At 36.9% G+C, this 12259-nt stretch overlaps 1 protein-coding gene across 5 annotated transcripts in view; it reads left to right on the plus strand.

The window, feature by feature from the left end:
* The window catches only part of UBN2 (ubinuclein 2), an 87204-nt gene that overhangs the window by 47422 nt on the left and 27523 nt on the right, over positions 1-12259 (plus strand). For 4 of the 5 annotated variants that reach the window (XM_081244465.1, XM_081244463.1, XM_081244461.1 and 1 more), the window contains 4 exons: positions 580-723; positions 1456-1506; positions 3937-3979; positions 7843-9393. In XM_081244465.1, coding sequence (XP_081100591.1) covers positions 580-723; positions 1456-1506; positions 3937-3979; positions 7843-9393 — 1789 coding nt within the window. The remainder of the gene's footprint in view (positions 1-579; positions 724-1455; positions 1507-3936; positions 3980-7842; positions 9394-12259) is intronic. The other variant, XM_081244464.1, reaches the window with a different exon arrangement.

Consider the following 12259-nt stretch of genomic DNA (forward strand, 5'->3'; position numbering starts at 1 on the left):
AAGATTTAACCAAAACCTTCACTTTTGACCAAATAGATGATGCAGAAGTAAGGTTTCTCATAAAAAGAATCGATAGTAAATGGAAAACTAGATAGAAGCAACCAAAAGTTAGTGTGTAGGAAAAATTTTTCAAGAGAAAATCACGTTGGTTCTAATATCCTTAGAGTTCTATCACTTTTATTTACATAGAGTACTTTTTATAAGTTAATCTTATTATTGAGTAAGTCATACTGGTTTCAGAGATGAAGTACTAAATATATTTATATAACCAGTCATCTTTCTTACCAGTATTTCTGTACTCCAAGTGGAGGGTTTAGTTGTAGGACTATCCCTTTTAATCTTTGGTGCCTGGATTAAAGGTATCGAAGGAAATTATCTCGTATTGGGAATTTGGCTATAGTACACTGAATGATACATGTTAGAAATCATCTATCTTCATGTCATCTTCTGAATTCTTCAGATAATAGTCTTTATTATTGCTATCAGATTTGTGTGCTTTTAAAAAATCTGTTTCAAGCTTAATTTTCTACAATTTTGCAGTCAGATTTATATATAAATATATATTTTTAATCTGTTTAGAACTTTGTTATGTAACCTTGTTGAGATCAAATTGGGATGCTATGAGTTAGAGCCAAATAAAAGCCAGTCTGCTGAGGATTATCTTAAATCCTTTATGGAGACAGAGGTGAAACCATTGTGGCCTAAGGGCTGGATGCAGGCAAGGTAAGAAATATGACATCCTAGATTTTATTTTACTTTTTTATTGCTGTTATTAAAGACATATATACACACATATGACATTCATTTTCCTAAGAACCTAGTGTGTTTAACATTCTTTACAGTCATCTCAAATGATGTCTGCTTTGAAAGCTTCACTCACTTAAAAGACAAAACAATTAGTCACATGGACATAGAGATACACATAAAGGTGATTTTTTTTTTTTTAACCGACCACTTTTTCTTTTTTGCACGTGAATTTCCTAATAAGAGAAAAGGGGAGGGGGGAAGAAGGTTTTGAACTTTGGAAGGGGAACTTTATATGGGTATCATGAAGATAAGTAACTGAGTACAAGATTTAGAGTGTAGAAAAAGAGGCACAGCCTTAGTGCTATTGAAAATAGTCAATGTAGAGTGGTATCTCTAAAACTAAGTGTAGCCCAGTTTAAAGAGTTAAGTAAAGAATGTTAAAATTAATAGACTTGGCTGTCTCAACCTGTCATCCTAAAGTATTCATCTTAAATCAACAGAAATTTGTTAAAAGATTTAAATAAAGAGGTAATATAACATTTTCCATAAAATAGTTTATTGAATTTACTGTACCATTATAAGTCTTTATTTGGTTAAAAAAAAAAAGCAAGTAGTAGCCTATTGAATATTAAATGATTAAAATGACAAAGTGATTATCATGTTATTATCTGCTGTGGAAAAATAATTGTGTCCTTTTAATTTTTCCAGAATGCTTTTTAAGGAAAGTCGGAGTGTACATAATCATCTTACTTCTGCTCCGTGAGTAAATGCAGACTCCAGATTTCTTCACTTATATTTATTCACATTATGATAATTAGTAAACAAAAATATCATTTATTAAATGCTAGGTAAAATAGAACTTAAACATACATTTATACAATCTCTGTCTTACCACTGCTTTTTTGTTTTTAAAAATCGTTTAAACTGTGGACTCTGTAGACCTCAGGACACATTTATCTATTAAAGAACTTCTCAGGCTAGTCTCTAAAAACTTGAATCCTTAATGTAACATATTGGCCTGAGATCTGGTAGTGAGAAGCCATGTAAACAGGAAGGCTCTGGTGGTTTCCGTTGTTCCTGGACGATCTGCCCTCCCGTTGTTTCGTTTACTTTTTCTTTCCCTCTTAATGACCATCTACAAAGGTAATCTGTTAGCCTCATGCTTTTCAAGACAGTTCTGTATATATCCTACCTAGCCTTGCCTTGCAGTGTTTTATTCTACAAAATTAACATACTCTTCATGTCCTTCCCTCTGTCCAAAACTGAATCTTTCATTAATGATGTATTGATAATTAATAAAGAAGAGTCTCTAGTAAAAAGGCAAGTTTTTTCTTTGGTTACATTTTTGGGTGAATACCGGTTAATTTGACAAGGATTTTATTTTTACCTACAACTTACGGCTACTTCTCTATTGCCTAGAAGTGTAGTATTAAGGGTTAATAAAATATAAACTTAGCAAGTCACTGAGAATTTACTGAGCACTCTAGTTCAGTATTCCACTAAGAGATCTGGTTAACATCTGGGTAATGTTACAAAATTCCCCCTTTCCTTGTATACAGTTGTAGTAGGTGGAATTTTTTACAGCTTTTAGGAAGGACACTCTGTTAGTATACCATCAGAGATGTATTGAGTTGGTGTGGTTTTCAGATCTTGCTACTCTTGTTGTTTTGGGTATAAATTTGTTGTAGTTTGGTTTCATACATTATAGGTTTACTTTGTTGCAGGTGGTTTAGATATCCCAGGGTGGGGGGTATGTATATTTTTTATGCCTTTATATGTATTTGTGTCAATAATATTTCAGGCCTTTAATTTCCCTATAGTTCTAAAATCACGTTACAATTCAAGTATAAATAATTCATTCCTTTAATTCTAAAGCAAGTGTTTACATAGATCCTTTACCTCAGTTTTTATTTTTTTCTTTTTTAGTAGCCTCATTATTATGGCTAACTTTGCGTTTCATTTTGTATCAGAAAGTAGGAATCTGTGTGATAATATGGGCCTGAAAGTCATGAATATTACTGTTGCCTTAACGAAGTTGTAGATTGTAATCAAGATACTTGTTAATTTAATTGATGGCATTTTAACTTAGTGAAGTCGAAATATTCTGACATGTGAGGTATTTTAGCTTTTCAACCCTTTTTTAATCTTCAAACATTTTCCGCACTAGTTCCCAAAGGTTCCAAGGATCCATGGTATTTTTTTTTTTTTTTCTTTTTGCGGTACGCGGGCCTCTCACTGTTGTGGCCTCTCCCGTTGCGGAGCACAGGCTCCGGACGCACAGGCTCAGCGGCCATGGCTCACGGGCCCAGCCACTCCACGGCATGTGGGATCTTCCCGGACCGGGGCACGAACCCATGTCCCCTGCATCGGCAGGCGGACTCTCAACCACTGTGCCACCAGGGAAGCCCGATCCATGGTATTTTTTATTGCCTTTTTTCTGTCATTTTGAAATTTTTAATCTAAATTATTATGTTAAAAATAATTTTCTTGGGGCCTCCCTGGTGGCGCAGTGGTTGAGAGTCCGCCTGCCGATGCAGGGGATACGGGTTCGTGCCCCGGTCTGGGAGGATCCCACATGCCGCGGAGCGGCTGGGCCCGTGAGCCATGGCCGCTGGGCCTGCGCATCCGGAGCCTGTGCTCCGCAACGGGAGAGGCCACAACAGTGAGAGGCCCGCATACCGCAAAAAGAAAAAAAAAAAAATAATAATAATTTTCTTTAAAAACTTGAGGATTTTTTGTTTTGTTTTTTAAACAGTATCTCATTTACAACCTCTTAGCATGGTTTAATTTGAGCTTAAAGTTCCTTGAAGCTCTTATTCTATAAATAATTACAAATTCTTACCAGTTCTTTGAAATAAGTCTCCTTAGGCAGCTTTGTTAGCCTGTTTTGAGTTATTTTATTTTATTTTTTTGAGTATTTACATTTAATTTTTTAAAAAACTTTATCATCTACATTTCACATTTTACTAATGGTTTGGCCTTTATTCTAGTTAATTGAAATTGGGGAACATGTTGCTGTATATTCACATATAAACTGAGCACTTATATAACTTATATATAGTTCCTTCAGAGAACTTCCCAAATAGAAGAAATTATTTACCCATATAATTACAAGATTATGTGTTACAATTTCCTAATGAGTGACTTAACTGCCCCTGAAATGGCCTCCTTTTTAATCTTTTCTCTTAGGGCAAAGAAAAAGGTGATTCCTGCACCTAAACTCAAAGCGAAGGTAAGTATTGAACCAAATCTTTAATTAGTGATAATTGGTGACTGTTGAAATACATCCTTATGATGAAAAGGTTATATGGTATTTCACATGTATTTTAGGTACCATACTCTTAAGATGGGTGTTTTCAAACATTGTAAAAATCCTAGAACCATGGTATTTGGGAGAAGAGATGACTTTGTGGCAGTGGGAAATTTATATACATTAGTTAAATTGTAAGGCTTATTACTACTTAGAAATGTTGAATAAAATATGACAAATATCTCTCAGAAGCATCGCTGAGATTGCAAATATAAATATATAAGAGAAATTCCTAAGGCTCAAAACAAAGAAGAAGCTGCCAGAATGTTAATCTGTCACTGAAACTTTAGTTGCCTTTAGGTGCATTTGCTGATTTCCATCACCTTCTCAGAGCACAGCAGATAAGATTTTCTTAGACTTAAATAGGTTGGGAATTGGAATGAAACTCTCCATAAACCTGGGACTCTCAAAGGATAACATTTTTAGTAAAAGAAAGAACTGGAAAAGAAATCCATTCACCAGCGGAAAGACTAAGAAATTTGTGTATCTTGGCCTGGGTTCTGGATTAGGGGAAAAAGTCCTCCCTGAAATTTTTCTCTGGATTGGGAGTTTAATTTACACAACCTGCATGATCTGGGAAAACCTCAAGCTAAGAAAATAACTTCAAGTTGTTAGATTAGTATTAACCCAGGGCACTGGCAAATCACATTCACTCTTTAATAATGTACCTTCATCCCAGGCCTCAAAGGCTTATCACATATATACTGTGTCAGACATGAGTTTACAATCTGAAAATACAGAATACGTGAGGAAATAAGTTACTGTGAGTGAGTCAGTGGAAACAGCCAACAGAATTAGACCCCTAAGAAGGGCAAGTGATGGATTTATTAGATTTAGAACATAAAGTAACTTAAGTTTTTTAATATTTAAAAAAGTAGAAGGGGGACAAAAAATATCCAATCAAAGTAGACAAAGCAGAGTTGAACCAAGCATAACCTCTAGAAGTGAAAGCTATAATCATTTGAAATTAAAATTGTAATGAAAGCCCACAACTTGTAGGTTTTAGACTTTTCCCATAGCCTTCATCTCTTTGAATAGAGTTTCTTTGCTTGTGAGGTTAGGGCCAGAAGGTCAATATTTGCTACTCCATGGTCTTCTTAATTTATCGTATTAAAGGCTCTTTGAATGCAGATTAAATAGTCTTCTTTTTCTTAGTTAACCTGCTTTGTCTTCTAATCCAAATAATAGGGAGCCAGTATTTCATTAAATCTATTGAGTTCATGCTTTGTTTTGACATTTGACTTTATTTTTAAACTCCTAATACCCACCATAAAGTGTTGGTTAAATTTTGATACATCTATTTAAACGTATAATTTACCAGAATTCTAATAATGGGTGTGCTGGGATGGTACAGGGGAATTATCTGTTTTGTTCCTTTCTTCGTGATTAAATTACCCTTTCCTTTTCCCCAAATGGAAAAACTGTATTGCGGATATGGTTTTTTCCTGCCCTGCTGACCCTTAAATACCTATTTCAGTTATAAAGGTAACATAAGGAAATGCTTACAGGAGAAAATGCAAACAATACAGAAAAGTAAGAAGGAGGAAAGTAAAAGTATCCAGAAATTTCTTCTCACATAGAATAAAAAGCTCCTAACTTCCTGGTACACATCTGCCCTCCCTTCTTCTGGCTCTCTGTCCCTGCCTCCCCTCCTTCTTTCCTTCCACCCATTCATCCATCCATCTAACCATCTATCCATCTGCCCATCCAGTCATTTATTTATCCAGATTGAATTAACATTTTATATAAATGGAATAACCTGCTTTTTCGGCTCAAATATATATCCTGAACAATTTACCAATGTAAATCTACACAGTACTCTCTTGGCTGGATTTACTGTTATTTTTGTAAAGAAAAAAATATTAAAGAAAAATTAATAAAGAAAGTTACTTAAAATGGCAATTTTTTACTGGTAACAGTCCCAATATTATTTTGATACACTCCCCCACCCTCAGCTTCTGTACTGTTTATAGTAATGCAGCTTTCACTAATCATGTAATTGGATGGCATGTCAGTGCAGTCGTGTCTCATCTGCATTAGCTGTTCATCTTAGCAGACAATTTTGACCTTAATGTAGTTACGCTACAGACTTCTAAAAGGTATTGAGGTTTTCAGTCACGGCTTTTTAGAATAGACGTTTAGAGAAATTGCGAAGAAAGAGTGTAGTGGCATTCTTAACAGAAATGAGAATTTATTATTCTTATTTACTGTAATGCCTTAGAAAGTAGGTGGTAAAGACCCTTTCTCTCCATGCTTACCCCACTGTAGTTAGAGTAAGTGCTCTCATGGTGTAAATTAATGTATAGTATAAGGGTTTAGGTTTATTTGGATTTGTCTGTTTTTAGGAAACTAATTGAAACTTTGAAAAGATTTTTATGTAGTTTTGTTTCTTCTTAATCTTCAATATAAAATGAGTCATGTACTTCATATTTTTCTTAAGAGAAAGATACTTTTTAAATTCTTTTGCTCTTTGAATATTTTAAACTGTGCCCTAATTCTCATATCTCTTCCTTGAATTTTAAGGAAGTTAATTTTTTTTGAGGAAACAGAAAATATTCTCTCTTAGGTATTCCAAGTTTTAATTCCTAATACTCTTGCTTTCTTAGCATAGTGCCTTGCTCATAGTGAATATATGTGGAATAAATTACAAATGACTTCTACCGTAATGAATAGAAAAGGTGATTTAAGTGTGCTTGAATTGAATCTTCTGCCAGTTTGATGTACCAGTTTCTCTATGCACTGCCTATGGGTAGCTGTAGGACAGGCATACAAAGAGGCCGAAATGCAAGGAAGCAGAGTGAGGGCCAGTATCGTAGCAAACCATACTATACGAGATGGGTAGAATCTTTTTTTATATATAATTATTTTTATTATTTATTTTTTAAATTTTTGTCTGCGTTGGGTCTTTTTTGCTGTGCGCGGGCTTTCTCTAGTTGCGGTGAGAGGGGGCTACTCTTCGTTGCGGTGCACAGGCTTCTCACTGCGGTGGCTTCTCTTGTTGTGGAGCACGGGCTGTAGGCTTGCGGGCTTCAGTAGTTGTGGCACACGGGCTCAGTAGTTGTGGCTCGTGGGCTCTAGAGCGCAGCCTCAGGAGTTGTGGCTCACGGACTTAGTTGCTCCCTGGCATGTGGGATCCTTCCAGACCAGGGCTGAAACGCATGTCCCCTACATTGGCAGGCAGATCCCTAACCACTGCGCCCCAGGGAAGTCCCTGGGTAGAATCTTAAGATAAAGGCAGAGGGACTTCCCTGGCAGTCCAGCACTTAAGACTCTGCACTTCTACTGCAGGGGGCTCGGGATCAATCCCTGGTTGAGGAACTAAGATCCTGCATGCTGCACGGTGTGGCCAAAAAATTTAAAAAATACAAATAAAAAAGATAAAGGCAGAAGTTCTCCTAGATATAAGGAAGATAAAAAGAGAATAGTCTCTGAACGAATGGATTCGGAATAGTATCTGAAGATCTGATAGAGGTGGGTGAGGGGAGAGGAGGTTTCATTAGTAATAGACCTGGTATATGAATGTTCCTTTGGCTTGGTTTTAAGCCTTCTTAGAATGGCTTACTAAGATGTGGCAGCTGTGTGCAATACATCAGATACTTTGGCTTTTGAGGACAGTTCAGTTAGGAGCTCTTACCCTCTGGAAAATTATTTTGGTTTTTACAGCCTCTAAATAAGATTTCTAGTAGAATTTTAATTATGAGAATTCCTTTGTCCTTTAAAATCTAATACTTTGTAATTTTTGATTAATCGTTTTTGTTTTTCCAACATAATGCTGTTTATGCTAGGAGTGTAGTCCAAAAAAGGACCAGAAAACTCCTGCATCCTTGGTGGCTTCAGTTGGTGGCCCTTCAACGAGCTCTAGCACATCTGCCGTGGCCTCCACCAGTTCTAGCTCTACACCAGCCCAGGAGACGATCTGCCTTGATGACTCACTAGATGAAGAACTTTCTTTTCATCCACCTGCACTGGATCTTGTTTCTGAAGCTTTAGCTGTTATCAACAACGGGAACAAGGGCCCTCCAGCTGGCTCAAGGATAAGTATGCCAACTGCAAAACCTCGTCCAGGACTGAGAGAGGAAAAATTAGCAAGTATCATGAGTAAACTGCCACTGGCTACTCCCAAAAAACTAGATTCTACTCAGACCACACATTCATCAAGTCTTATTGCTGGCCACACAGGGCCAGTACCAAAGAAACCCCAGGATTTAGCTCATACTGGCATCTCTTCAGGCCTTATTGCTGGTTCTTCAATTCAGAACCCTAAAGTTTCCTTAGAACCTTTGCCAGCCAGGCTACTTCAACAAGGACTACAGAGGTCAAGCCAGATTCACGCTTCTTCCTCTTCACAGACCCACGTCTCCTCTTCTTCCCAAGCCCAAGTTGCTGCCTCCTCTCATGCTCTGGGAACATCAGAGGCCCAAGATGCTTCTTCGTTAACACAAGTAACAAAGGTGCACCAGCATTCAGCTGTCCAACAGAACTATGTGTCTCCATTACAAGCAACTATTAGTAAATCACAGACCAATCCAGTGGTGAAATTAAGTAATAATCCCCAACTTTCCTGTTCATCCCCACTTATTAAGTCTTCAGATAAGCCACTTATGTACCGCCTTCCCTTATCTACTCCCCAACCTGGAAATGGTTCTCAAGGGTCCCACTCCCTGGTTTCTAGGACAGTACCTAGCACCACTACCTCCAGTAACTATTTAGCCAAGGCGATGGTGTCACAAATCTCCACGCAGGGTTTCAAATCTCCCTTCTCAATGGCTGCATCCCCAAAACTTGCCGCATCTCCGAAACCTGCCACGTCTCCTAAACCCTTACCCTCACCTAAGCCTTCTGCCTCACCCAAGCCCTCTCAGTCAGCTAAGCCTTCAGTATCAACTAAACTTATTTCTAAATCCAACCCAACTCCCAAACCTACTGTATCCCCAAGTTCTTCCAGTCCAAATGCACTAGTGGCCCAGAGTAGCCACTCTAGCAGTAACAACCCAGTCCATAAACAGCCCAGTGGAATAAACATCAGCAGACAGTCTCCCACCTTGAATTTATTGCCCTCTAATCGCACTTCAGGCCTTCCATCTACAAAAAATCTTCAGGCCCCTCCAAAGCTAACAAACTCATCATCCACTGGAACTGTCGGCAAGAACAGCTTGAGTGGAATTGCAATGAATGTACCGGCCAGCAGAGGTAGCAACCTTAACTCAAGCGGAGCTAATAGGACTAGTCTATCTGGGGGAACAGGAAGTGGAACACAGGGTGCTACTAAACCGTTGTCTACTCCACATAGACCGTCCTCTGCCTCAGGGTCGTCAGTGGTAACAGCCAGTGTGCAGGTATGTATGTTAGATACATTCACGTGATAAAGTGTAAGATGGTGTAATTTCTCTTGTGAGTCAATTTAATGACTTTATTATAATATCAGTTGTTTATGATGACTTCTAACTTATGGATGTTGACATCACAGTGATGGAGACACCTGGGAATGAAATTTTTGTTGGGATGTGGATTTTGTTTATTACATGCTTACTTTCAAAATTTTTTAAAAACACAAATAAAATGCATATTTAAAACTGTACCTTACCAAAGTCCAGAACAAATGAGTCACTTATGATTTTAACATACCTTCACATGTCTCTTCTTTTCCCCATCCTAGTCCCCTTTCTCCTGCCAACTTTCATAATTTTTTTTTTTGCGGTACGCGGGCCTCTCACTGCTGTGGCCTCTCCTGTTGCGGAGCACAGGCTCCGGACGCGCAGGCTCAGCAGCCATGGCTCACGGGCCCAGCCGCTCCGTGGCATGTGGGATCTTCCCGGACCGGGGCACGAATCCGCGTCCCCTGCATCGGCAGGTGGACTCTCAACCACTGCGCCACCAGGGAAGCCTCATAATTCTTTATTTAATAAAATTTAGACATATTATTTTTTTCCTCTAACCATTTGTCTTTCGAATAAAATTTTTATTTTGCACAAATTTTACAGTTATTCATATATAATTCTCTGTCAAGTTAGTGTCAGTAATCCATTTATACCACACTTTCCCCATTTGTGAGTTTTTAATTTAAGTTTATCTCTCATTTAGCAGGAGTACCTAATTCAAGGAATCTTTTCAAAAAGGCTAATGTGAAAGCTGTTTTACTTCAGCTCTTGCATACCTGATAATTTCTGTGCTGCCACACTTGAGTTGATAAAGACTTCTTGGGTCACTAAATGTCTCACTCCAAGTTTTGTAAATACTGCTCCACTGACCCTTACTTACTAATTAAGGTTATAAAAAAGTATGAGGCAATTCTGACTTTTTGTTCCCTTATAAGTAATGGGTTTTCTCTGCCTAAATGCTAATCGCATTTTCTCTTGTTTCTTGAAAATCAAGTGTTCCCAGATAATGGCTAGGTTTATCTAGTTTTCGTTAATTGTGTACCTAGAAAAATGGTAACATCTTTCAATCTCAGACCTGCCCATTTTTTCAGCTCAAGAATATTTTGTTCTATTACAGGTCTGATTATGTTTTCTGATCCATTCGCCTAGGTTTTTTGAGAACTCTTTATCACTCATATATTCCATCTTTCTGCCTTTCATATCATCTTCTCTGTTATTGTTTTCATCTATCTGCCACTTCTTTGTATTCTGAGGCTTTCTCAAATTTGTCCTTCACTTTACTGATTTGGTTTCTTTAACTTTTTTTTCCCTTCCCCTGAAACATAATCCACGTTCACAATAGGTAAAATTCAGAAAAAAAGAAAATAAAAGCCACCCATCATCCCACCAGTGTTGATATTTTCCTGATAACTTTTTTAGACTCTTCAAGAAGGTGGATTTTACATAATATTCTGTTTCATAAGAAGCTTTAAAAATATATAACATTTTATGATGTTATTTCTTAGATTCTCAGTTATTCTTTGAAAATATGACTTTTATTGATTTCTGAAATTCTGTTGTCTAAGAAAGTGCTCTAACTTTGTACTGCCTCTTATTTATGTGGAATAGCAACATCTAATGAAATATATTTCCCCTTGGTGTTTGTAGAGGTTCTCTGCTATTCAGTACAAGCTAAGTGTTGGTATTCAATATACGCTTAAAACCCAAATCATCACTCTGCCTTTACTAAAGTAGGCTTAGGAATGAATGAATTCTAGAATTCTAATATAGAACAACATTCAGTTAACTGATACTTCATTAACTGAAATCTGGGATAAATAGATGTTTTATCTCTATGATTTTGCTTTTATCAGAAATAAGAAAAAAAAACCGATTAGGGATTGTATGTTAAAATTTAAGTTATAACTAAGGTCTAGGAGTTAGTCCACATTCCTGTTTTATTATCTTTATTAAAATGTTGACTGTTTTTGAAATCAATCTTTAATTTGATCACAGGAATATGTGAGAGGATTATAACCGAAATGGCAGTTCCATGCCCCAGATCCTCCTTCCTAGTGTCAGCTACTTTTAACTCTCTTAGCTTTTTCCCTTGTGTTTTTTAAAAATTGTGTTTTTAAAAAATAAGAATGAATGGAAGACTGTTTATTTCAGTTTTATCTTTCAGCTTCTCATTGTGATAAATAAGGCTTTTAGCTCACTTATACCTTTCCCATTTTCTTCAAAGACTAAAATTACAACTTTTGGTTAAATCTGTGACTATGTAAAATATTGTCTCTGTTGAGCTAAGTGTCATTAACTGTGGTTTCAATGATAAATTTTGGACTTTTTTCCTGTAGTTAAAAATTGCTTTTTTTCCACTTGCTTTGTTTTCTTTGAATTTAAAGTTAAATCTCCCTCTATCTTTTGTCATCTCCAGAATCTATCAGTTCCTTTTTTTTTTTTCTCCTGGAAACCTTCCTATATTTGATCATTTATCCCTGAAGAACAAGTTGGTTTGTTGTTTACCAGTTGGTTTGTTGGCAAGGAAACTACATGGCAAAATTTGTGTTTCTAAAATATAACTACTTCCTCCCTGGTTTTCTTCCTCTCCGAAATGGCTTTATGATTTGGAGACCTTAGTGTTCGTGCCTTCATATTGGATCCTTTTTGTCTTTCTTATTGGTTTGACTGAGGAAAAGATCAGTAATTGAATAAGGTTATTTCTAACTTTTGGTCAACCTAAGATTCTTTTTTTTAACATAGCATCTCACTGAAATCTTACCAGCTACCTTGTGGCCTCTAGATCCTATCCTTCTAGCTGGCCAGCACTAAAAACAGATTTCCT

The sequence above is a fragment of the Mesoplodon bidens genome (assembly GCF_964165515.1).
Source record: "Mesoplodon bidens genome assembly, chromosome: 9".
NCBI lineage: Eukaryota > Metazoa > Chordata > Mammalia > Artiodactyla > Ziphiidae > Mesoplodon > Mesoplodon bidens.